The sequence below is a fragment of the Podarcis bocagei genome, assembly GCF_964188305.1.
Source record: "Podarcis bocagei genome assembly, chromosome: 9".
In the NCBI taxonomy this organism is placed as follows: Eukaryota; Metazoa; Chordata; class Lepidosauria; order Squamata; family Lacertidae; genus Podarcis; species Podarcis bocagei.
This window is the reverse complement of record NC_138134.1, coordinates 21,143,138-21,169,842: the sequence shown is the minus strand read 5'-3', so window position 1 is coordinate 21,169,842 and position 26,705 is coordinate 21,143,138. Positions and strand designations below refer to the sequence as shown.

At 43.9% G+C, this 26,705-nt stretch overlaps 1 protein-coding gene across 1 annotated transcript in view; it reads left to right on the top strand.

Moving 5' to 3' along the window:
* Positions 1 to 23,957, top strand: part of SLC30A9 (solute carrier family 30 member 9) — a 34,727-nt gene extending 10,770 nt beyond the window's left edge. The window contains exons 3-19 of the mRNA XM_081208916.1: positions 431 to 478; positions 1,215 to 1,314; positions 2,519 to 2,611; positions 3,462 to 3,544; positions 4,972 to 5,030; positions 5,798 to 5,865; positions 6,602 to 6,704; positions 9,221 to 9,276; positions 11,147 to 11,282; positions 11,921 to 11,960; positions 12,830 to 12,901; positions 13,248 to 13,355; positions 15,074 to 15,239; positions 15,471 to 15,600; positions 16,965 to 17,078; positions 19,000 to 20,379; positions 20,672 to 23,957. Of these exons, the coding sequence (XP_081065042.1) occupies positions 431 to 478; positions 1,215 to 1,314; positions 2,519 to 2,611; positions 3,462 to 3,544; positions 4,972 to 5,030; positions 5,798 to 5,865; positions 6,602 to 6,704; positions 9,221 to 9,276; positions 11,147 to 11,282; positions 11,921 to 11,960; positions 12,830 to 12,901; positions 13,248 to 13,355; positions 15,074 to 15,239; positions 15,471 to 15,600; positions 16,965 to 17,078; positions 19,000 to 19,044 (1,421 nt within the window). The 3' untranslated portion in view covers positions 19,045 to 20,379; positions 20,672 to 23,957. The remainder of the gene's footprint in view (positions 1 to 430; positions 479 to 1,214; positions 1,315 to 2,518; positions 2,612 to 3,461; positions 3,545 to 4,971; positions 5,031 to 5,797; positions 5,866 to 6,601; positions 6,705 to 9,220; positions 9,277 to 11,146; positions 11,283 to 11,920; positions 11,961 to 12,829; positions 12,902 to 13,247; positions 13,356 to 15,073; positions 15,240 to 15,470; positions 15,601 to 16,964; positions 17,079 to 18,999; positions 20,380 to 20,671) is intronic.
* Positions 23,958 to 26,705: the final 2,748 nt, after the last annotated feature.

The window sequence follows — 26,705 nt, the reverse complement described above, 5'->3', positions numbered from 1 at the left end:
AGAAAAGATTTTGGAAGATAAAAGGAAAAATACTTACTTTCATTATTATCATTTTGTGTGCGGGTGTGTGGGTGTCTGCACATATGTGTGTTTTTGTATGAAACGTTTGGGAGGAAATAAGACGGCAAATAACAAATAACAAACTAAATATTGATGTATATAATTTTTATTTCTTAACTATATTTAGTGGTAGTATGGTTGTATTTTTTTTGTAACATAAAATCATTCAATAAAAAATATTTTTTAAAAAATCAAATGTCACAAAAGGTCAAATTTAAGCAGTGGGCTAACACATGTATTATTTCCCCTCCTTTAAGCAACAGTGGCAATTTCAAATATGTACTCCCCCCCCCCCGGCTTTCTGTCTTTGTCTTGGAAAGCAGTAAGTAGGATTAACTTCGACTAATAATTAATTGTTGTTTTTTAACAGCTAGCAGTCCAACGCCACCTTTGCCGCAAACTCCGATTCAAGTGAAAGGTAATTATTATGACATAGCTTTGCACTGGGGTGTGGGTGTGTGTATAGAGGTTGCTGCAGCCTCCATGGAGCAGCTGCTGAAGACAGACACCTGTTTGGATCAACTGCTCTCATGCCAGCATCTAGAGTCATTGGGTTGTAGTCAACTAAGTATTACTCTGAGAACAGTGTGATTGGCTGAGCAGGAGATGGAGGCGGGAGAAGCCAGAGCTGCAAGGCCATTGGGCAGTGAGGAATAGCAGTGCCTTTGAGACATTGCTGTGGGGACCTCCTTGTTCCAAAATACTTCCTTTCTAAACAGAGTAGGCCCATTGAAATCAGTAAACCTAAGTTAATCATGTCCATTAGCCTAGCATGGAATGCCTCCCATTGTTTTATTCTGCGTGATCAGATCATGTAGTGCATTCATAGAGTGAAATATTCTCAAATAAGTCTGTTTTATAAATGATTTAATGTTCACACTATAATCTGCCGCTTTAACGGGTAATTATCTATAATTCCCACATCTCCAGTTACTATGTGTATGTATCCAGCTTCCCATTCACTTCTTGAGCTTACCATTTGCTTTGTTTCTGCAATGATTTTGTCATGTTTGGGTGTCCGCTACCAGATTTCAATTGAGGTGAGATGAATAGGTGAACGCCTGTATATTTTCATGCATACTGGCTTCCCCGCGGTAGAGAGGTCCTTTGGTGGCGCTCGTAACTGAGTCTCGCCCTTTTCCTCCCTCTTAAAGTGAAAGCTGTACTTAAAAAGAGAGAATATGGACCAAAATACATGAAGAATAACTTCATCACTGGTGTCAGAGCAATAAATGAGTTCTGCCTTAAGTCCAGGTATGATCATTTCTTTCTTTAAAAATTAGACTGAAATTCTGTAAGAACTGCTGCAGTGTGTCAAAGCTAACCGGTAGGATATGAAGTAGCCAGAGGAATGTGAGGAGGATCATGATACCAGAGGTTATGGGTAACATTTTGGGTTTGGGGGACAGCTCTGTTCTCTTGGTTACCATATACTTTTCACTGGGGTTGAGAGTGGTCAGCTTCATAATAAAGTAGAGACACCACCTAAGGACTTCACGGTTAATGGGTACTGTGAGCACAGTTCCATATTATGTAGACGTTCTAGAAGAGAGGCTCAGTTCAGCTATCATGCCAGACAATGGCTTGTGCTAACTATAATGAAGAATTCACCACGGTTTGAGCAAACAATGGTTTAGCGCTCCGTGTCTGTATTTCTGTGGTGTGCATGGTTTCCGGGATACCTGGTGGCACAGTGACTCATTGTATTGAGCCCCTTCACACGAGTAGGTGCTCACATTTGACTGTCACTTGTTGCAGAAAAAAAGACTTAGTGGCAGGGAGGAAAAGTGTGGCCCTGCTCCACCGCCATATTTTCAAAAATTACATTTATGTCCCAGCTTCCCTCCCCTGAGCTCAACATGGCTCTTCCACCACCTCCATTTCATTTTCACAACAACCCTGTGAGACAGGTAAGGCTGTCCTCAGATAACCCAGGGAGTGTCATGATTTAGTGCGGATTCGAACCCTGATCTCTCAGGGTCCAACACTATCTACTACACCACATTGCCTCTCTTGGATAGTGCTGTGCCCTGAATGTGAGCAACATGTGAACAGCACTACTTGATAGCAGGGCTGTGGAATCTGTAGCCCTCCAGATTTTGCTGGAATACAGCCCACATCATCCCTGACCACTGGCCATGTGGCTACAGAGAACGCCTTTTCTCTCTTCCCTGTCAACCGAGCCTCTGCCAAAGCAGAGAAGAGCCTCTTCGCCAGATCGTAGGCAGCTGGCAGGTTGGTACGGGGAATGAAAAGAATTGGTCTGTATCTCTTTCTGACTTTTAATACGAGAGCAAGCCGCACGTTGGAACGTGGTGAGGTTGAAAAAATGCCACCTGATGTTAGTGATCCAGAAATCGCATATTGTGACGATCACTTTACTTTTTCAGTAAGTAGATTAATGCCTGCTGGTAATACTGCCTTCCTCTCCGCAAAACTGTTTCTGTTTTCCCAACAGTGACCTAGATCAGCTCAGGAAAATCAGGCGACGAAGCCCCCATGACGACACAGAGGCTTTCACTGTGTTTTTGAGGACGGACGTGGAGGCAAAGTAAGGGCGAGTCTGACAACATTTCCTGGGTTTGGCTATCCAAAATATATACAGTCGTACCTTGGATCCCGAACATTGCAAACCCGGAAGTGAGTGTTCCGGTTTGCGAACGTTCTTTTGGAACCCAAATGTTCGACGGGGCTTCCGGGGCTTCTGATTGGCTGCAGGAGCTTCCTGCAGCCAATCGGAAACTGTGCTTTGGCTTCCGAATGTTTTGGAAGTCGAATGGACTTCTAGAATGGATTCTGTTCGACTTCCACGGTACAACTGTATTTAACTTCTAACACTTTCCCATATATTATAGTTGGTTTTAGTGCCTTTGCCATTCCCTGTGTTGCTGGGGGTACCTGGGCTTAGATGAGTAAGACCTCATGCTATATTACTATGAGAAAATTAATTTCAACAAGAACTTTCAGAATCAGCAAAGCCTCTCTCTTCAGTTCAGCTTGGGGTAGTGTCATACTTCCACACCGACCTGTGTTTAGAATTGCAAGAGGCAGAAAATGCAAATTCTTTGCTGTTTCGTTTTTTTCCATAGTCAAAAGCTGGCTTCCCTGACTTGGGGCAGATGGTTTGGTCTGGTTTACTGGCTGGAGCTGATGATAGTTGCAGTTCCAAACTACAGGTTGGGGTCAAAAGCAATAGAAAACAAAGTGTATTATTTCATAAAGGATCTTTTAACTGTGCTGGAACCCACCCAGAGTGACTGGGGAAAACCCAGCCAGATGGGTGGGGTATAAATATAAGAACAACATATTATTATTATCATCATTGTCATGCAAGTTAAATGAAGTTTTTTCTTCACTTCCTATCACTTTCTCTCTTCCTTCTCTCCTTCCTCCTGGTACAGGTCTTTAGAAGTTTGGGGGAGCCCGGAAGCTCTTGCACGTGAAAGAAAAAGGCGTAAAGAAGCAGAAATACAATACAGAGAGAGTAAGTGTGGAATGCTACCAAAAAAAAAAAGGGGGGGGGGAAAGAGTGTAAGAGTTCTGACTCCTGTACAGTATATTTGATCAATGCACGTTCTGTAATGTCACCTCTGGGCTTGAAGTTAGTTGTGTGTTCTCATCACGAATAATGGGGGTGGACAAAGTCTTGAACATTTCTATTTTCAGCTCAGGTTTCAGTGTGGTTGTGAAGTATTTGTGGAAAGTTTTGCAATGCATCCCCCCCCCCCAAGTGTACATTTGACAGAGCCCAGCAGTCAGTCTCCATGCCGTACCTCATGTACAGTGGTACCTTGGTTCTCAAATTTAATCTGTTCCGGAAGTCCGTTCCAAAACCAAAGTGTTCCAAAACCAAGGCACACTTTCCCATAGAAAGTAATGCAAAATGGATTAATCCATTCCAGACTTTTACAAACAAGCCCTAAAACAGCAATTTAACATGAATTTTACTATCTATCGAGACCATTGATCCACACAATGAAAGCAATAATTAATGTACTGTACTATGAAACAAATAAGACAGTATTGTAGATGATAAAATTAAAATTAATTAATTTTTTTTCTTACCTGCACTGATGATAGTCATTGTCTGGATCGGGGGCTTTTATCCTTTTCCGCAGTCACACAATCAATCAGTAGCTGAACTGAGTTCCACACAGTCACAAAAACAAATTAACTGAATAATAATAATAATAATAATAATAATTTATTATTTGTACCCCGCCCATCTGGCTGGGTTTCCCCAGCCACTCTGGGCGGCTTCCATAGAAACCAAAAAACACTAAAATATCATACATTAAAAACTTCCCTGAACAGGGCTGCCTTAAGATGTCTTCTGAATGTCAGGTAGTTGTTTATCATTTTGACATCTGATGGGAGGGCGTTCCACAGGCTGGACGCCACTACCGAGAAGGCCCTCTGCCTGGTTCCCTGTAGCTTCGCTTCTCGCAATGAGGGAACCGCCAGAAGGCCCTCGGCGCTGGACCTCAGCGTCCGGGCAGAACAATGGGGGTGGAGACGCTCCTTCAGGTATACTGGGCCGAAGCCGTTTAGGGCTTTAAAGGTCAACACCAGCACTTTGAATTGTGCTCGCAAACGTACTGGGAGCCAATGTAGGTCTTTCAAGACCGGTGTTATGTGGTCTCGGCGGCCGCCCCCAGTCACTGAAAAAGCCATGGTGCCTATTTTGTACATAACAAGCCAGGGTTTATAGAACATAGTGCAAAACTCTGCAGAAATTATCAGGGCCATACAGGTTGCAGAGGAAGAAGGGGGCTGAGGAGTGTGGCTTGCCCTGATGCAGATGCCTTGGGATGCTGCATAGTTTTGTGTATTGTGTCAGGAAGAAATGGGTCTATATTCTGCTTCTCTCTCCGCTCGCAGTGCCCACTTCATAATTATTTATCTTTTCAGATTTGTTTAGAAACCAGAGGTTGTTGAAGGAATACAAAGATTTCCTAGGAGAAACTAAGGTGGGTGAATGTTTTCCATCTTTGCTGTTCCTTTATAGGCAAAAGCTGCAGTTTTGTGCGTCTTGTGGTTTTGCAGGAGTACAGAAAAACACACAATAGCCTGGCGAGCAGGGATAAGTTGGTTTAGGATGAGGGTAGGGAACCTCAAACAGATTGAAATTGACCCTTACAGGCCTCTGTCCGGCCATCTTGCCAGGCCACTCCCCTCACCATCTTGCTCCACCCCCTTCTCGAGTGCTTTTGCCTCACTGCAATGTGCCCTTGAGCCAGGCGCCAGGTTTATTTTACAAAACACAAGTATTCCCCAAAAACTGAGGTGACAGGCATCTCCTTAGAAAAAGCATTCCTCCTTTCTCTCTCTTTGCAGGAAGGAATGTCACTTCTAAAATGCTGCGTTCCTTCATGAGCATGAGACTCTTAATCTCAGGGTTCGAGCCCCTCATTGGGCAAGAGATTTCTGTATTGCAGGGGGTTGGACTAGATGACCCTTCCAGCTCTATGATTCTGTGATTCATCTAAAACTAAAGGGAATCTGTAAATAAAGTGTGGGTGGGATATAAAATAAATTCAGTTGGGGATACATTTAGACTTAATTGAATAGCCATAATTAATTGCAACTCACACATAAACTTGCTTAAAATTTATTTAACCTGGTTTATATCTTGTAGGACTAGCTATTATTACAGAGGTAGAACTTAGCATTCTGCATATATGGTTTTCATAATGTAATCAATGAATTTTAAGCGGTGTACTTGTGTTTAATTTAGCCACGTTCCAGCACGTCAACTATGTTTCTGAGTGGACCAGGAAAAGTTGTCATGGTTGCTATTTGCATGTAAGTTTTTATTTAATTTTTAGGCGTACATGTTTCTAGGTTCCGGCATGCATATTAAGGTTAATTGGTGGGGTTTTTTGCTTCAGTTGTGGGTCATATCCTGGAAAGCAGAATTTCACTTTTATAAGGAGAGCTCAGTTAGCATATTTGCTAGTAGTATGCCCAGCTTGGATGTACATTTTTAAATTTGGGGTCTCCAGTCAATTTCTACTTCATGACTGCAAAGTTGCCGTGATCCATTCTGGCTGTAACTTTCCGCTTGGACATCAGGGATGTGTGCTGTAGATGTGCCCTTCATCCTTCCCTCTCCCACACAGATTGGACCTTTCCAGGGTTTAGCATTGGTGTCTGCCAACAAGTCCCCCTCCCACCCCCACCCCTCTCAGACCCATAACTAGCTATTCTAAGCTTGATGATGGGGGAATCTTGTAAATACCATTTGTGGTTAATGCTGATGCAGACATAGTGCTACACCACGATGAAAGCAAAACATGAAAGGGAGAGGGAGCTTGCAACATGCTCCCAGTCCCCTACACTCAGTTCTGATGTACTGTTCCCTGTATCGGCTACCCCCACCCCAAACTAACCCCGATAGCCTGGTAATTTGGACTGTTTCTTCATTCCCTTCTTTCTCATACGATAAAGGCAGCGATCGTAGCATTTTAATCTTAGTATGGTGCTTAGAAAACTGTCAACACATTATCAATAAGACTTCCCCCCCTTTCTCTATCCTCAGAAATGGCTTGAATTTCTTTTTTAAGCTCCTTGCTTGGGTCTACACGGGTTCTGCAAGCATGTTCTCCGAAGCCATCCATTCTTTAGCAGACACTTGCAATCAAGTGAGTATTCTCTTTTTTGTTGGCCGTTTCTGTGTCGGACTTATATGTTGACCCTCTTGTTCATTGGCTGCTCTTCCCACTATAAGCGCAGCAAAGTGTGAAGCATAAAGTGGCCGGGAGACTTGCCAGGAAGTGCAAACAGGCCACGGGTTGCTGGAGCCTGTCCATTGCGCTTTGCAGTATTTTGTATTTCCTTCTACGAATGGTGGTCTATATGCAGCAACTATGCTTGCTTTGTCAAGTACAGTGGTGCCCCGCAAGATGAATGCCTCGCAAGACGAAAAACTCGCTAGATGAAAAGGTTTTTCGGTTTTGCGTTGCTTCGCTAGACGAATTTCCCTATGGGCTTGCTTCGCAAGACGAAAACGTCTTGCGCTTTTTTTAAAAAGCCGCTTGAAGAGGCGCAGTTGCGACGGACCGTGCTTCGCAAGACAAAAAACATCACAAGACGAAAAGACTTGCGGAACGAATTATTTTCGTCTTGCGAGGCACCACTGTATTTAATAAAATTTTGTGTCCAGGCCACTTTTCAAAACAGAAATATCTTCCAAGGTGCATGGCAAAACAGAGCGTTTACAATGAATAATAGTAAAAAAAGGGCAGTGCAACTATAGTGGTACCTCGGGTTAAGTACTTAATTCGTTCCGGAGGTCCGTTCTTAACCTGAAACTGTTCTTAACCTGATGCACCACTTTAGCTAATGGGGCCTCCTGCTGCTGCACGATTTCTGTTCTCATCCTGAAGCAAAGTTCTTAACCCGAGGTACTATTTCTGGGTTAGCAGAGTCTGTAACCTGAAGTGTCTGTAACCTGAAGCATATGTAACCTGAGGTATCACTGTATTTTATTCTAAAACCATTTCATTCTTCTCCCACAACTGCATTCAACGTGAGGTTGCTGCACACGCAAGCTTATACCAAGAACAAACTTAGTTGGTCTCTAAGGTGCTACTGGACAATTTTTTATATATATATTTTGGTTGCTGAAAGAATAAGATGAGACACTGGGGGCGGGGCCAAGAACACGACTCCTCCTGCCACTCCCTCATGCCCTAAATAGGGCTAGAACGAATAGGAAAGGGTAACTGAAGATAGCAGGGAAAACACAAATCACTGCCTTGCCTTTTCAAATATGTTAGTCAAGGCGAATTGGCTTGCAAATTTAGATAAGAACATCCCTACAGTTTTAAATAATGAAAAACAACCCCCAACATCTAAAGCTTTAAGGCAATTTCATTCTTTCAAACAATTGAGAATTTGAGTTTGTCTTCACAACGTTTTGGTTTAATTCTCTATATGGGTTTGGCCCTTGAAGTAGTGGGGTGTTTGGGTTAGCAGCAGCCTGGCCGAGGTTGAAGCTTTTTTGCGAATCTACAAACAGCTTCCTTCAGGATTTCAAGCACACTTTCTTTCGCAGCTAATCTGCTATTTACTGGAACTGAGACATTTGCACACCCGCCAGGGTGGCTTAACATTTTTTTGCTTGAAACATTGCGCTTTCTATTAAAAAAGAATAGCCTCCTTAGGCTGTAAAATTATAAGGCCAGTTCATTTGGCATCAGCAGACGTATTCTAGTGAGCCGCCCAGCTTTCCAACAGTGACTGGTGCTGACACTATCTGCCAAGCTGCAGGGAGCAAAATACGCTTGGGCAAAGCCCCTTCACATCCCAATTGCTGGTGTGATGGATTGCTGTTTGAAAGAGCATGTGTAGTGGAGAGACATTTCTATGGCGTCGCACATGCATGCTGAGTTTTTTGCTTTTGCTGAGACGTTCTGCCTTGAGCGCAGGTAGAAATGAGGTTTGTTGAAGCATCTGGTGGGCTGTGTGAGGCCTCTGGCAAGCATGTGGTGCAGGCCACCTGTGCCTGCTCTTCTGAATGAGATGGATGTCTTCTTTACGTAGTGACAAAGTAGCGTGCCACCAATGATGTTCTTGATGCCTTGAAACCACAATGGTTCACAATGAAGATCTGAAATACTTCCTATGAGCATTTTCCTGATGGGTTTTTGCCAGGTTCTGTTTCAACTAAAATTTCCTGATTTCTTCCCCAAACATTAAAATTGGTATTATTTTTGTCTGCGGTAAATCTGAGTTACTAGAGTGGCATTCTCTCTCTCTCTTTTTAAAAAGTTTGATTTTTATTTTTTTAAAGACAATATTCACATCCTTTTCAATTTCTATATTTCTGGGATTACTCAGATCCCTTGGACTTCCCCCCACGCCCCCAGTTTCCAATTTTTCATTATTATGAATAATAATCTCCTTTTTTACCTTAACTCATATTACATTATAAGTGTCACAACAGTCCTGCTAATGTTTTTAATTATATACAGTGGTCTTTAAGATATTCTATAAACTTTTTCCACTCTTGACTGAATTTCTTGTCATGTTGGTGCCTGATCCTCACGGTCATATTTGCCATTTCGGTGTAGAGAGTGGCATTCTCTGTTTAATCTTTTTCAAAAGTTTTTGATGATTTCGAAATTGTCCACTTCTTCTTTCTTTTCATATCCAGGCTTTACTAGCATTGGGAATCAGTCAGTCGGTGAGGACGCCAGATCCCAGTCATCCGTATGTTGTCTTTTTTCCTTTTTAGTTTTAAAAGTCCCTAACTTCTAAAGTAGTTTAGAATGTCTTTCGAAGCCCAAATTGGACACCTTTTCAGTGTTTCCAACTTAACGTTGCGACGTATTGCTGCGTATGTTCAGGTTCCAGGTTTGATGGAAACAGCTGGTAGTTTGGGCTTTTCACATGTAAGGTCAGTTTTGTCCATGTGCGCCTCTCTTTGGCACCTGCCAATATTGGAAAGCGATTTGTGGCAAATGACAAGTTCTAAAGTATTGTGTTTCAATGATGGACTACGGTCTTTGAGGTTTTCCATTTAGGTTGTGTTAGCTTTTGTATAATAATAATAATAATAATAATAATAATAATAATAATAATAATAATAATTTACACCCTGCCCATCTGGCTGAGTTTCCCCAGCCACTCTGGGCAGCTCCCAATCGAGTGTTAAAAAGAATACAGTATTAACTATTAAAATATTAAATATTAAAAACTTCCCTAAACAGGGCTGCCTTCAGATGTCTTTTAAAGATAGGATAGCTGCTTATTTCCTTCACATCTGAAGGGAGGGCATTCCACAGGGCGGGCACCACTACCAAGAAGGCCCTCTGTCTAGTTCCCTGTAACCTCACTTCTCGCAATGAGGGAATCACCAGAAGGCCCTCGGCGCTGGATCTCAGTGTCTGGGCAGAACGATGGGGGTGGAGACGCTCCTTCAGGTATACAGGACCGAGGCCATTTAGGGCTTTAAAGGTCAGCACCAAGACTTTGAATTGTGTTTGGAAACGCACTGGGAGCCAATGCAGATCTCTCAGGACCGGTGTTATGTGGTCTCGGTGGCAACTCCCAGTCACCAGTCTAGCTGGTGGATTAATTCTAATTCTGGATTAATTGCAGTTTCTGGGTCACCTTCAAAGGTAGCCCCACATAGAGTGCATTGCAGTAGTCCAAGCAGGAGATAACTAGAGCATGCACCAATCTGGCGAGACAGTCCGCGGGCTGGTACGGTATTAGCCTGCGTACCAGGTGGAGCTGGTAGACAGCCGCCCTGGACACAGAATTGACCTGTGTCTCCATGGACAGCTGTGAGTCCAGACTGACTCCCAGGCTGCGCACCTCAGGGGCACAGTTACCCCATTCAGGACCAGGGAATACCCCACACCCCACTTAAGTAGGGTTTTGTTTTTGTTTTTTTTAAACATCCTCAAAATACATGAGAGCCGATACGATTTTTAGCCACCCAGCGGGCTCCAAACCATGGGGAGACATCAGGTTTCTGCCTTTTCTTGTAAGACAGGGACAGACAGCCACGTTGCTTTCAAGGCCGATATATGACAGCAGGTGATCATGCCACAGGGCAAGCCAGACCAAGCAGTGGGCAAGTCCTTCGCTGGAGTCCATCGGATATCTATTTACATACACTCTTTAACACAGAAATGCAGACACGGGCACATACCTTCCTCCTCTGCGCATGTACACACAAACTCGCCCTCCCCCTTTCTTGCACAGACACACTCTTTAGCCTCCCCCCACCCCCCACAGCGACTGTGATGCAGCCAAGATGACTGAGAATGGCATCACGGAGATAGTGATTTTGGGTGCGTTGGTGTCTGGGACTGGGCACATTCTACTCATGTAAAAACACACTGATTCCCGGACCGTCTGCAGGCCAGATTTAGAAGGCAATTGGGCTGGATCCGGCCCCCGGGGCCTTAGCTTGCCTACCCATGCCCTAGAGAGCTGGCTGCTTGTCAGTATAGAGACAGCCCAGACTTAGGTGGACCCAACAGTCTGCCTCCATACAAAGGAATTTTGTGCGCAAATATTGCATGCTTTCTTTCTCTCTCTCTCCTCCCTCTCCCAAATCTCCACCCAGATATGGCTTCACAAACATGCGCTACATTGCATCCCTGATCAGTGGCGTTGGCATTTTCATGATGGGCGCAGGGCTTTCATGGTATCACGGCATCATAGGTCTGATGAATCCTCAGCCCATGGAATCTCTTCTTTGGGTGAGTTGTCGCCGTCTTTTGAAAATTGCAATGCTTTAGTGAAGTTTCGTTTCGTTAGCCTGCTGTGCTAGCAGAACAGCAGTGTTGGACACAGACAGTGGGTAGTTTTTGCGGGGCTCGCCTTGCTGTGTTCGATAACTTCTTTTATTTTGGGGGGGAAGGCAGGGGAATGGGTAAACTGGCAGCATTTAGGCTGCAGAAAAAGCAATCCATCTTGGTCTTGAAGTAAGTATTGCAAGAAGTAGGGCATGTTTTCAGGCTGTAAAGACAGAGACCACGCCTTACTGCTAGGTCTCCTCTTTTTTTGATGCAATAACATTTTGATTTTGGATGCAGTATGTCAATAGTGTTGCATATTATGGTATGCCTGAGTTACGTGTGCTTCAGAACTAGGAAGTCACTACTGCTACAGAGTATCACCATTGTAATAGTCTGACCAGTTTGGCAAAACACAGTCCTGGCCTTTAGCCTATGAGTCAGGAGACTAGAGTGCTTCTTGAGATTACCACAATTTTAATATTTTGGCTCTCCTGCTTCTGTCTCGTCTCACAATATAGGAAGTTGTTTTTTATTCCTGAAAAAAAACAAACTACTGTTTTCTCTTACTGTATAACTACATTCTCCCCTATTACTTCTAGGCTTATTGTATTTTAGCAGGATCACTGGTGTCTGAAGGAGGTATGTATTCCAGTGGGAAAATGCATTATTACTCTGCCATTACTTTGCTGATGCATTAATAATTTTTTTAAGGCTTGAACATGCTTCTAAGTGAGCATACAAAATTAAGCACATAACATTTCAAGCTATTATAGTTTAACTCTTTAGCATGCAAAGCTAAAGTGCTGTGTGTGTGTGTGTGTGTGTGTGTGTGTGCTGGGGGATAAAACTCCTGCTTGCCTCACCCACCTAACTTCTGACACGGAGAGCGTTTTTTAAATCTATAAATAAAACTAGTGATTTGGCATCTAGGTGGGCTGATCAAATCACTTAAGTTAAAGAACTTGACGCAAAGAAACGCACAGCTGGTGCTGTGAGAGGGGATTTTTGTTGATGAGCTTCTTGGATTGCACAGCAAACATCTTTTGAAAGAGACCAGATGAAAAAAGCAAGTCTCTGATATTGGCATGGATATCTGCAATTCAGAGGAATAAAGAAGGGCTGTTTCCCCCAAATTCTTAGGCTCATCTCAAGTCGGTCGTCAAGTCACAGGCAGGAATTGGATATAGAACCTTAGTTGCAGGCAGTTCAGTCAGTCTGAGCTGTATATCTTAACTCAGTCTAGAGCAGTGGTTCCCCAACTCCCCCCTCCTCATTTGAAAGTTTGCTGATAGTGGACCACTTAATTATTATTATTTGCCTGTTGTAGCAATTGCAGTACACTGTATGCTGTATGATTTTTTACTCGTGTTTCCATTGCTTCTTTTATTTCTTATATTGTATTTTCTTTGCTGTTTTACCCGGTATCATTCTCTTTTCATCGGGAGTTGAAATGTTTCCCTTGTGTTCTTTCTCTTACTGAAACAATTATTTCACCGCTTTTATTCCAGCTACTCTTCTTGTAGCTATAAATGAAATTCGAAGGAGTGCTCGGGCCAGAGATGTATCCTTCTACCAATATGGTACGTAACATGAGATGAATTTACTCATTTTGTAAAACATAGCAAGAAGCTGTTCTGGTGTCATTTTTACTTATTTTGAATTTGTACAGCTAAATGTCTCCTGTATTGCTCATAAATGGGAAGAAAAGCCTTTTCGTTCATTAGTGCTTCCTGGAATTTGTTGCTACCAAGGAAATAATAACTGTTGAACTCTGAGATGTCCGTAGAATCATATTTTAAAACATTATCAACATTTAACTCTACTTTGCAGCAAACACTTTATTAAAAGCTTTGGCAAGTTTTCATTTGTTTAACTCTTGTGTGGCTATGCTAGCACCTCACTATTGCACCCATGTTCAATCTTCAGTCATGCAGGCTCGTGATCCCAGCACAAATGTTGTGTTGCTAGAAGATACCGCAGCCGTTCTGGGCGTGACATTAGCTGCTACTTGTATGGGTCTGACTTCTCTTACAGGTAAGCCTTTCTGTGAGTTTGAGTCCTGGCAGAACTTTCTTCTAACTTGCAAGCAGGGCAAGTTAGAAGAAGCTAATCTTCTTCTAAGGCAATTGGCAAAAAAACCCCCAGTAATAGTCAAGTGCTTAAAACAAACTGAGGATAAGTAGACAAAACTTTATTGGACTGGAGTGCTGCAGGTTGGAGATTTGAATCCTGCTTCTGTAAAACCCTTGCACATAGAAAAATTGCATGTTGGGGTCAAGGCTAGTCTAGAACCCCACTGATCTTGTGCAATGTTCTGACAGCATTCTAGTTTTGCTCTTCCATTCTCATGCATTTTTCCTTTTTCGTCATGACTTTTAGACTGTAAGTCTGCGGGCAGGGGCTATCTTGGCTGTGTGTGTTTTTTAAGCATGATTATTGATCATGATTAATACAACTTTTTCTCCCGAAGAGCGGGTTAGAGTAATTTTAATTAAATGGAGACCTTAATTGGCCATTTCTGCTCCTACATCCTTAACTCCCTCCTCACAATTCTGGTTAGTGATGTGTGAATTGCGTAATACTGTAACTTACATTTTTCACTCTTGTCCCATCCATTAAGTGGCGTTGGGAGCAAGCCGGCAGTAAATCACACTGGGCAAGTTGGAGTTAACTTTTTTTTTAGCAAGAATACAGTCTGCACAGACCTGTTGGAGTCTAATGACCACAGAGGGGACGCGGGTGGCGCTGTGGCTTAAACCACAGAGCCTAGAACTTGCCGATCAGAAGGTCGGCGGTTCAAATCCCCGTAATGGGGTGAGCTCCTGTTGCTCGGTCCCAGCTCCTGCCAACCTAGCAGTTCGAAAGCACATCATGTGCAAGTAGATAAATAGGGACCGCTCTGGTGGGAAGGTAAACGGCGTTTCCGTGTGCTACTCTGGTTCGCCAGAAGTGGCTTAGTCATGCTGGCCACATGACCTGGAAGCTGTCTACGGACAAACGCTGGCTCCCTCGGCCTATAGAGCAAGATGAGCGCACAACCCCAGAGTCGGTCACGACTGGACCTAATGGTCAGAGGTCCCTTTACCTTTACCTTTTAATGACCACAGAAGCTCATCCCCATTCAGTCTTGCCCCTACTGGGCAAGTAGGATCAGTTGCTGAGAGTGAAAGTCTCCACCTCCACGCAGCCGTCTAAATTCCCTCCTCTCCAGGGTTCCCCCAAGCAATTGGAGACTGTGCCTATATGAAGCCAACCTCTCCTCCACCCGTTTCATGCCTCTTCTGGTCCTGGGAGATAAGTGGGGAGGGGAGCTTGTTGCAGACACCTGTGAGTCTTCACCAGCCAGACTCCCTTCTGCCTCTTGGCCTCCCTCCTCCTCTGCTTCAGCTTCTGCCTCTGATTCTGGGCTCCTCTCTGCCACATACTCTCCCAGCTCACTAAGCCCTGTTGCCTCTTCAGCTTCCAGCACCTCTTCCCTCCCCAGTCTTCTCCATCTGCCCACTCATCGTTCTCCCGCCACCAATCCCCGGGCTCTGAGCCTTCTTCCCTTGGTGTTTCCCCAGCTGGTTCTTCCCATCATTCCTCTGCACCCAACCAATCCACGACATCAGGTTACCTAGCGAAAAGTGTGAGTGCCGCATAGCGTGGCTAGCTTCATCCCTAAGTGATCATCTCCACCGAGAGAAATGGAGAAGGCACACAACAGGAATCCCTTTTGAGAAATGAATTTGTGTCTGTGTGTATCCTTTCAGGTAACCCATACTATGACAGTCTTGGGTCCCTTGGTGTGGGGACACTGCTGGGAGCTGTATCAGCCTTCCTTATTTACACCAACACTGAAGCTCTGCTGGGAAGATCCATCCAACCTGACCAGCTACAGAAACTTACAGAGTTACTGGAAAGTGATCCTGCTGTAAGGTAAGAGAGTTGGGTGGGGAAGGACCTATTTGATGGCAAAAACCATCAACAGTAAAGACAGAGCATGTAATGGGTGGAATGATGAGTTCTTCTTTCAAGTTAACTTTGGAATTTATTTATTTTTATGGGAAGAAAGTCAGTTTTGGGTCATGTGGCCATTTGCTTGGGCAGTTTGAAATGCCTAATTGTTTTTGCTTTGTCCCACCACATCCTACAAAATATTTATCTCAGAGCCATTCATGATGTTAAAGCCACAGATATGGGAATGAGTAAAGTGAGATTCAAAGCAGAAGTCGACTTTGATGGACGGGTTGTTACTCGGTCTTACCTGGAGAAACAAGACATTGAACAGCTGCTACAAGTATGCATAAATACGTGTGGTTGTTTTCAGTAGTTTTTCTTAAGTGCACTTAAAACCCCCAGATCAGTGGTATATGTACTTTGTATTTATACACAATTCCTCTAAAGTTTATAGGCTGTATACAAATCTGCCTTGTGGGTTTCCAAGCTGGCGTAGAACACTTTTGACAAGTACAGTGGAACCTCGGTTTTCGAACATAATCTGTTCCAGAAGACCGTTCGACTTCCGAAACTTTTGAAAACTGAATGCGGAAGCCTCAGTACAAATAGGGAAACTCAAAACGGGAGCATGTTTGGCTTCCTAAAATCGTTCGAAAACTGAAGCAGTTATGGGGTTTTGGCATTCAAAAGCCGAAACATTTGTCAACAGATGTTTGACAACCGAGGTTCCACTGTAAATACAACAGGGAATTATTTACAATGTAGCTTTACTTCACAGCTCACAACAACATAAATGAGGAATTGTTTAATCCTACATTAATGAGAAGGGGATTATTTTTTGGCTGAGCTGATGTGATGCCTTAGAATGTTCACAAACATTCAGCTCTAGGAAAGTTAAAACAAATGGAATGTAAAAGGCTAACTTTTGCCTGGATCGTGTCCTTTGTATTTAGTTCTGCTCTGATAATTCAGTTTTTAACGTGGTATGGTTTTCATTACCATAAAACTTATCCTTTTTTTGTGTGTGTGTTTTTAAAAGGAAGCCTTATTAACTTCTAAGAAGTGTGTTCTTAAAAATGAAGGATATTGTGAACGGTGTATAATAATGGGGTCTACTTGTAACATCTAGTTAAACAGAAAGCTGTGCTAAGCTAATTCATATTCTGCACTGGGGATTCTGCAGCCTGAGTGAGTAGTGCAGTTTAAGCAAGTTTGTCTTCCTCTCCTTAGTGGTTGTAAGCATGTTTCTGCATTTCTGGAGAAGGACAGCAAGCTGCCCATGCTTTATCACCTCCCTACCAAAAGTTCAAATAAAATTCTGGCTTTGGAGATTTCACCAGGCGATGCTTTGAAGCTTAACCTTGCACCTGTAAGCATTAGAAACTTGCTTTTAAAAAAAAGTAAATAAAAGCCTGAGGTTCTCAAGGGTCCTTAGCTCTGTGGATTTTCTGCACCTGCTCACAAACTTGGAATACACACAACATGAATGTAGCCAGTTAATAGATATCACTGCCAGCTGACAGTCCAGTTCTGTGCCAACACTTGAGTTTAAGCAGTTAGTGAAAATAGGTTCGTGCTTCCATTTTTTGAGGCATGGCATTACTCGTTACGTGAAAAAGTCTTTGCGTTTACAAGATAGGAAAGCATATTTGTTATTTCCCCCCTTGCCGCTTTTTAAAGCTTGCTTGCTTAACTTCACGGCAGGAAATCCAGCAGGTGACGACTCCTGAAGAATTAGAGAATTTCATGCTGAAACATGGCGAAAATATAATTGACACGCTAGGGGCAGAAGTCGACCGGCTTGAGAAAGAGCTGAAGGTAAGAGTTTGGCTGGTGAAAAGGGAGAAGGAATCAGCTGAATAGCTCAGTTGGCTAGAGTGTGGCACTGATAACACTGGGGTTGCAGGTTCGATCCCCGCAAGGGACAGTTGCATATTCCTGCATTGCAGGGGGCTGGACTAGATGATCCTCAGGGTGCCTTCCAACTCAGTGATTCTGTGTGTCTTCTATGTACTTCTTTGCTGAACTGGCCTCTGCAGGAAATGATTTCCTTCCATAATTGAGGCTTCGTTAGGTGAATATGCCCATTTCAGGTTCACGGGTGGTTAAAAAGTTGTAAACAAAGACCCAGAGCAGGGATGGGAACCCTGTTTCTGTCCAGGGGCGAACATTCCCTTATGGACAACATTCTGGGGGCCGCACATTGGTGGTGGGCTAGATGCAAAAGCAAGCTACCGTATTTTTCGCTCCATAAGGCGCACCTGACCATAAGGCGCACTTACTTTTGGGGGGGGATTCAAGGGGGGGGGAAATTATTTAAAGGGAGCGCTGAGCAGAGCCTGTATGCATCCCAGGCTCTGCTCAGCGCTCCCTTTCATGAGCCGCGTGGAGCGTGTGTGCGGCGCTTGCGGGCTTTTCCCCGTGGAGGGAAAAGGGCAGCCCTCCTCAGGGAAAAGCCCCCAGGAGCCACACACACACTCCGCGCAGCTCTTTAAAGGGAACGCGGCTCTTGGGGGCTTTTGCGGGAGGTGGGGGAAGTGAGAGAGCCTCACTCTGTCCCTTCCCCCACCTCCCGCAAAAGCCAAGGATAGCTGTGCGAAGCCTCCACAGGGCAACAAGATGAAGGCTCCCCGCTGCCCTGCGGAGGCTTCGCAGGCTACCCCAGAGCTGCTCAGGAGCTTGTCGGGGCTGATGGGGGAAGCCCGCCCCCCCCCGCCCCAAAAAGCAGCTCAGTGAGTGCTCCCAGAGCTTGTCGGAGCTGGCGGGGGAAGCCCAGGTCGTCCCCCCCCAGCCCCAGGGACCACACATTCGCTCCATAAGACGCACAGACATTTCCCCTTAGATTTTAAGAGGAAAAAAGTGTGTCTTATGGAGCGATAAATATGGTAGTTGCCCTACCTCCAAAAGCCAGGCAAAGAAAGATGCATGATCAAAGTTCAGGGACACCTTCCAGCCAGGCAGAGAGTACAGGGATGGTGTGTGGCCTGGGAAGAGCCCTAAGGTACAGAATGTGAGAGGCCCAGAGGCTGGAGGCTCCCCATGACTGGCCTCAAGGCTCTTGGCTTGGCTTCTCTGGCCCCCTCGTTTTGGGAACAGCCTCCTGAAGAAGCCCCACTGCGATGGAAGGGAGCACTTCAGAAGAAGTAGCTGAGGATGCCTACATCAAGAATTTGTTGTTCACGGTCATGGATGCTTTGGTTTAGATTCCCTTCCGACTCTTCTATGATTCTACTTGCCCAGAAACGTAATCAGCAAGTCCACGAGGACAAAAGTGGAGCAGTGAGTGGAGTGTTGAATTTGGAAGGGGAGACCTGGATTCAGGTCCCTGCTCAGTTGTGGAACGTGTTATATGGCCTCTGGTCAGTTGTTATCTCTTCACCTCGCAGGCAGTTTTTCATGGTATCATGAGAGTCCGAGAAGACCATGGAAAGCACCCTGAGCTGCTCAGAGACAGGATGGAATAATAAAATGTTAAATCCGAATGATTTATTTTGCATGTGTTCAGTACTGATCACATGCTTCTTCCAGGGAGCTCGGGACTGTGTATATGGGATTCTCCCTTTTTATCCTCTCCTCACTCAGCCTGGGGAAATGAATCACTCCAGGCTGCCAAGAGAGCCTCTGAGCAGAGCTCTGAACTCGGGTCCTTGCCTCAACTCAAATCCAAGATTTGATCCATTGTGCGGTGTTGACATTCTTCCCACGTGCTTGTTTAAAAGCATTATGGTTTTCATTTCAGAAATTGAATCCTGAGGTGCGCCACGTGGATCTGGAAATATTGTAGTCTTCACGGAAGCAGCTTTTAAAGTCTTCCGGATCGGCCAAACTGAGGAACGGAGCAGCATCTGAAACTGCCGGGATCTCAAAAGATGTCATCACATTTCAGCTTTCCGATTCTCTCAGTGCTGGTTTTCCTCCCAGAGTGAACGGCTTCCTTTGAACTGGTTTTCCAGGACAGCTGGTTGCCGCGTGAAAGCGTAGCGGAGAGGAATACTTGGGACTAGAAACTTTTAATTTAAATAAGTTATTGAAATGTCAGTTTCTGAAAATGCACACTATATAATTTGCTGCCCTAGACCAAGGTTTTGTATCTCATTTGCACATTAGCTCTGATGCAGCTGCTATTCTTAAGCGTATATTAGAGCTCCATGCCCAATTTTAAAGGCTTCGCCCCTCCTTGAGTCAAATGGCTGTGTTCCAATTCTGTCGCCTTCTCTGGCTTTTCATGTTATGAACGTAATGAGAATTCTGTCCTTTTCCCCCAGTATCATGAGCTGGTAACCTTCCTCCTTGTAGTGTTTTGATGGTCCTTGACAATTTGATCAGACCCACTCGAGCGATCCCATTCGTTGTTCTAGAGCAAACGTGCAGAGAGTGTATGAGTAAATAGAAACTTGTCCTATGGCTCCTTCCTTACATTAGCGTTGTGGTCCAATAGTTGCTCCCACCAAAGCCTGCAAATATTCCACCTGTGGAATCGGGGGAAATGGCATTGTTTTGTAGCCACTGCTGTGTTGCGTCTCCCTAATAGTTCAGCCCAATCCCCTGGATGAAAGTTGCAGGTTTCACTTGGAATGGTGTGGGGGGCAATTGTGGGGTGGCATCACCTTCTATTCAGAATCTTAGGGTAGTATTGTTTTATCATCCATTTGCTGTAGAACATTTAGCATGCTCTAAAATGCATTGAGGCTATTTATAAAGAGGCTCCAAAATCCAAACAACTGTGCAACCAATTCCATACACCTAAGATGACTTTAGACTTGTGTTTCTTAAACAGCAAACTGTTTTCAAAACAGAGGGTAGTTTATAAAAAAAAACACAACAGCTTCACAATAATTTAATGCCTCTGCTTTTTAAAGAAGACACAGTCCAAAATCCCTCTAAAACATCACAAAGCAGAATTGGAAGCAACCATTTGGATTCCAGCTAGAATATTTATTTATAACTTGCACTGCTTATGTAGCTCTGAATGGCAAGCTATGGTTTATAACATGAAACTTCTGTGGGGAATAAAACAGTGACAGTTCACTTAAACGTAGAAAGTTCAGTACTGGGGCTTTGAATATTGTTTGCAATGGGAGTCAGGAAGAAGCGGGACTCCAGATTGCAAGCCAGTGTGGTGTAGTGGTTAAGAGCGGTAGTCAACGTAATCTGGGGAACCGGGTTCGCGTCTCCGCTCCTCCACGTGCAGCTGCTGGGTGACCTTGGGCCAGTCACACTTCTTTGACGTCTCTCAGCCCCACTCATCTCACAGAGTGTTGTGGGCGAGGAGGGGAAAGGAGAATGTTAGCCGCTTTGAGACTCCTTAAAGGGAGTGAAAGGCAGGATATCAAATCCAAACTCCTCCTCCTCCTCCTCCTCTTCTTCTTCTTCTTCTTCTTCTTCTTCTTCTTCTTCTTCTTCTTCTTCAGGCTGGATGACAATCCTGGCACTATTTACCTTGGACGAATTTTGTAAAAGTCAGAGGAAATGTACTCTGAAGGTAAGTGGTATAAGAGGGCTGTAACCTGTATCATTAGCAGAGGCTAAAACTGAACATGAATCATGCAGGTTTGGGGCTGGTTCACATAGGCATATATGCATCACTCAGCACTCGGTGTGTAAGCTGACTTTGTTGCTAGGTAATGTCATGCAATTTTATCCGTCTTTAGTCCTGGATCTGTGATGACTTTTATAGAAATGTGTCACCATTTGATGTCTGCAAATGTGATGTGCACACATGTGACAGCCAGCTCTCAGTAAGCGAAACTTCAGTGGTAAAGTTGCGTTGTAAGGGAGGTACTTTTAAAAAATAGGAGTTGCTTATTGGAATGACTTTGGCCCGAAGGCTGAATCCCCAGATTCAGTGGCCTTGTTAGTGCCGTGGAACAATGATACATAAACCTGCTGTGCAAAGCAAGATATATGGATAATAATAATTTTTAACTGTGCTGGAGACCAAAATGGATCAGCATTGGCTTACTTTCTAAATTTAAAATGTCGCTTTTTAAAGTAAACGTAACTTATGCCAATAAAGGCCAATGACAAAAGTAAATGTAACTTTGAACTAGCATGCCTCTTGACAACATGAAAATTAACAACAGCATGCATTTTTATGGTACTGTTTTGGATTTTAGGTTTCAGAAATGTACATATTGTAATTAATACATAACGATAACTTTAGTACATAAATTTAGAAGTAAAGGCGCTCTTTGGTTTTTTAAATCTTGATTTCTCAAGGGCAATTTCTTAGTAAATGCTTAATTGCAGCTGAGTGTCCTCCTCACCCCCAAATTATATTACGGGCAACCTGTTTTTCAATCATTTGCGCTTCAAACAGGCATTTTCCAGCATACAAGGAGCTTCTCTGCACACACCTCTGGTAGAAGCAAAGGTTAAAGAGGTATGCACATTAAAACAGAGATGTAACATTCAGTTACATATGCACATCTATTGAATGGTTCTGTCTGCTGAGAGCGTCTTATGGATCAAGAGAAGTATAGGGACATTATTTCAAGGGGAGCTTCGTTTCCTCGCAAAGTGTGCTTCGGGTGGGTTTGCAAATGGTCACTCAGTTGGTTACACGTGGCAGGTAGGAATCTCCTCTAGGCAAATGGGCAGGGAAACTTAAAAGTTGTTTGTTTTGGGTTCCAAGTAAATGGAGGCAGACCAGGATGAATTGTCTGGGCTGCTACCCTTTGCAGACTTACTTGCAAGGCTAGCTTTAGACTTCATACTAGATTAATAATACAGTTACAAATGTGATTGTTAAAAATGTAACTTAGTGCTCTGTTTAAAGGTAAGGTGTAAATATCTGTATAAACTTTAATAGACAGTGAATTCTTATTTGTAGTGCACTGTAATCAATCAGCAGTGGCCTTTGATCTCCTGCTGGTGAGTGGTCTTCTCCTGCGCTTGTGAATGCCCTCTAGATGTTTTGAACTGCATTGGCCCAGCCAGCACAGCATGTTCTGATCTGTAAAGGTTGGTTCTTCAGTGGTTCTCCAAGTGTGGGGCAGGTCGTTCTTAGTTATATGCCTGAGCAAGGGTGTAAAAAGTGCCTGGGAGGGGATAGGATTGGGAAGCAGCTAGAGCAGGGTTTCCCAAATTTGGGTCTGCAACTTTTTTGGACTACAGTTCCCATTATCCCTGACCACTAGCTAGGGTTGATGGGAGTTGTAGTCCAAAACCAGCTGGAGACCCAAGTTTGGGAAACCCCTGAGCTGGAGTGTCCTCCTTGCATAGGCCAAGACTAGAGCGGGCTGAATGGCTGTTGAAATGAGGGCCACCCTTGACTCTCATTGGGATTATGGGATAAATGCTCATCTCTTGTCTCAACATCTCAACCTGCCTTGGGAAGAAGAGAGTCTGCTTGGGTAGAAGTGTCCCTGCTCATTCTATCCCTATTCTAATCTGTTGGGTAAAGATTCCACTCCACAAATCCTTGCTTCCAGTAAAAAGTTGCACACAACTGCATTTAGGTATCTGCACATGCCTCACCGTGGAAGAGACTGTTGATGTGGTACTGACATCTGAATGAAACAAACAACAAGGAGGGGGGGAACCCTCTGATATTTGTGAACAGTAATCTTCTGATGGCCATGCGTCTCATGTCCAAACCACTGTGAAATAGAAGTTTGCACATAGTTTTGCTGACCAGTCATACTGGCAATCCACTTTTCATGGAATTAATTGTGTACCAGCATAATAATGGAAAGAATGTTTATTCGGGATTCTCTGAGTTGTTGTTCTTTATGATGCACAATGAGCACTGGCCCAAGATCTACAAAATATTTTTTTATAGACTGTATGCAGAACTGGGGTTGTATTTGGTACTCGTATGTTTGTCTTGTGCTTTGTGGTCTTAGCTCTTTGCGCTGTTAAGGTGTGATCCTTTTGGCCTACCTTTTTATTGATGCCATGGATGGTTCTGATGTTGTTGAGCAAGCAAGGCTAACCTGTGGTCCTCTAGATGTCGCAGACTGCCAATAAAACATCATCCCTTCCGTCATGGCCAATAGCAAGGGATGAAGGGGCTGTAATCCAGCAGTATCTGGAGAACCACACATTCTGCATCTCTGTTATAGAAGCCTGAAGAGCCTTGGGTTAGGCAGCAGAATGTCAAGTGGGGCAATGGTGGAACCTGAGAATTGGAATCTTGAAGGCTATGAGCAACTGCAGCTAAACAGCATAAATACTGGCTCAATGCCATGAGTTTTTGAATGACACCTTGTGAGCAGTTCTGGAGATTTTGGATGGATGATACCTGAAATTTTTGATATTGCACGTCACAGCGTAATTTCCTGGGTACAATATTTTAACAAGATATTTCCCAACCGTCTGTGAAAACTGTTAACGACGGTTTTCATGCAGTATTGTAGTTAGTATAGTTAACTAGATTGACAAGTTTTTGTGCTTTTGGTTTGAAAACAACAACAGAGAGTCCTGTGGCACTTTAAAACACATTATTATAATGGCATACCCTTTCATGGATTCCAGTCCACTTCATCACACATTTTTGGTTTGCTTTCATGAATGCATTCGATGTGGTTTCTATGCAAAAGTATTTTATGAAGACACACCTTGATTTTCCTTTTTCTCCCATCTGTGTACCAATCATGGCAGCCAGACCAAATTTCAGGATATGTATTTATGTTTTTTAGCCAAACAAGCTTCATCTGGTGTACTGAAGACATGGAATAAAATGGTGAATCTGCAGATATATTTTTATGTTGTAAAATCGACCGCAAGTCTGATGTGCTTCACACCTGCGTTTACAGAAGTCCCGTTCATTTTCCAAGGGGTTGCATTGAATGTAATTGTGCCGTACTTGTGACGGTGAGTTTGGACAGCATTGCACAGTCTTTCTGAGCTGAATTTGGGGGAAACCTAGATTTGCACCTATACAGATAAAAATTAGCATGTACACACTTTATGCAGACCTGGGAACAACTAAGGGATTAACTTTCTGAATCAAATAACTCCCCTTGGATCACTCTCTTGACCTGTCCCTCCCTGGTATCTTTCAAATGGCATTATATTAAGCTTGCTTTTGCTTCCAGCGGATCCTTTTCTGCACCATTTTCTTCCTATGTCTGGATTGCCACTGTGCTATGAACAACTCAGGGTTCCTCATTTTGACTTGTGTCACCTTGGAGGGATGCCACTTGACCTTTGCCAAGTCCTAGATATCTCAGAAGCACCCCACTTCACCATGGGTTTAGTCAGAGTCCAATGCACATGCGTAACTCATGCTTGAGTAATGAAATAGCATTTCTGACAGTTGATTTGCTCATGTTGTGGCAGCCTCTGTTTGGGCTTCAGCGAATAGCCTGAGCCCACCTGAGCTCAGAAACCTCCCTCTTTCTGCAAAAACTTGCTTACTGAGGCAATCCCCTTAAATTGTATATTGAACTGAATAGCAAAATTAGTATGTGGTACTTAGGACATATGCAGACACCCCCATAAGGAGATGGTGGGGGTCTGTACCTTTAAAAAACACTTTTAGACTGTTATTGTGTTTACTCCCAGCAGTCTTGCCTCGGCAATTGATAGGATGAGAATCAACAAACTGAAGCTCAGTCCAGATCAGACTGAGGCCCTGTTAGTGGGTGGTTCCCTAGACCAGATGGGTGGGATGTTGCCTGCTCTTGATGGGGTTACACTTCCTCTGAAAAAGCAGGTTCATAGCTTGGGGGTCCTCCTGGATCCTTTGCTGTCGTTCAAGGCTCAGTTGGCCTCAGTGGCCTGGAGTGCCTTCCATCAGTTTCGGCTGGTGGCCCAGCTACGCCCGTATCTGGACAGGGATAGCCTGACTTCTGTTGTCTATGTTCTGGTAACTTCTAGATTAGATTTTTGCACTGCCAGACCTTGCAGGTGTTTGGCACCACTTTTGAGTGAATTGGACAACGTTGGGCTGCCTCTGATGAAGACGGTTCGAAAACCTCAATTTGAAGACCAGGTTGGGGCAAGATGGTTTGAGCATATTGCACCAATCCTGCCCCAAATTTACTGGCTGCGAATTAGTTTCCGGGCCCAATTCAGAGTGCTGCTTTTGGCCTATAAAGCCGGTTCAGGACTGCAATACCTCAAGGACTGCCTCTGCCCATGTGAACCGACCCAAACCCTGTGATCATCACCTGAGGCTTTCCTTTGTGTGGCTCCTCCAAGTGAGGTCCGGAAGGTGGTAGCACAAAAATGGGCCATTTCTGCGGTGTCTCCCCATTTGTGGAATGCTTGATAAACATTCTGCACACCAAACACAAGGCAGAGGCTGTTTTTATTTTTATTATTATTATTGTGCACTCTTATGCAACAGAACAAATGGAGGCATGTAGTAATAAAAACCCAATATTTAAATAAGAGTTAACACTTGAAATAGTAAACTCTAGTAACAAATGTCTCTTTATAATCAAAAAATATTCACTGTTTTTAAAAAGTTGTCTAAACTTTTATGCACTTACTTCCTTAAAAGAAAGGTGTAGCCTGATGTCACATAGAAAACAATTCACACGTCCTATAGAAATCCTCACCAAAACATACTAGCCTATATTACACTATTCACTTTGTACAGCATCAGGAATTTGTCTATCCCTAGGTCTCATTTACTTGACACAGGACAAATTGTTAATAGAATCGACGACACGAGAACGAGAGGAATATTAGGAGTAATGAGTTCTTGGTCACAGTATGGCCACAAATATTTTGTCATAGAAAATAGAGCAAAGGCATGTCGGCACTGGGGTCCGTGCAGAAGTGATACACAAGCTTCAAAAGCTGCTACAGAAATGGGAGGAAGATTCAGAAAGAATAAGGCAAATGACATATTTCCCCAGAGGCCATTGGAATTGCTATGGCATTTGAACCCATGAATTGCTGTCGCTTGTATGTACAGTAGAGGCTGCCATGAAAGGGTTGGGCAATCAGTCAAATGTACTGGGAAGAAAGGTGGTAGTTGTGGGTTGGGAGGAAGTAATTTGAGGGTTTTTTATATTATTATTTTTTTAAAGTCTGTTGATAATCGAAGAGGTCCTAGAGCAGAGGCAGCCATCTTGCTCTGTTGAGGACTACAACTCACCTCATCCCTAGCTGCTGGCTGAGGCTGATGGGAGTTGTATCCACGGTATGCTGGCTATCCCTATTCTAGTGAGAAAGCCCAAACCAGATGCGGTGCTGTAAAACAGAAGGCTAAATGTGGTTTAACTGAGGTAAAACCGACGGCCTTGGTCCAGTATATCTGAAGGAACGTCTCCACCCCCATCATTCTACCCGGACAATGAGGTCCAGCACCGAGGGCCTTCTGGCGGTTCCCTCACTGCGAGAAGCCAAGTTACAGGGAACCAGGCAGAGGGCCTTCTCGGTAGTGGCGCCCGCCCTGTGGAACACCCTCCCACCAGATGTCAAAGGGAACAACAATTACCAGACTTTTAAAGACATCTGAAGGCAGCCCTGTTTAGGGAAGCTTTT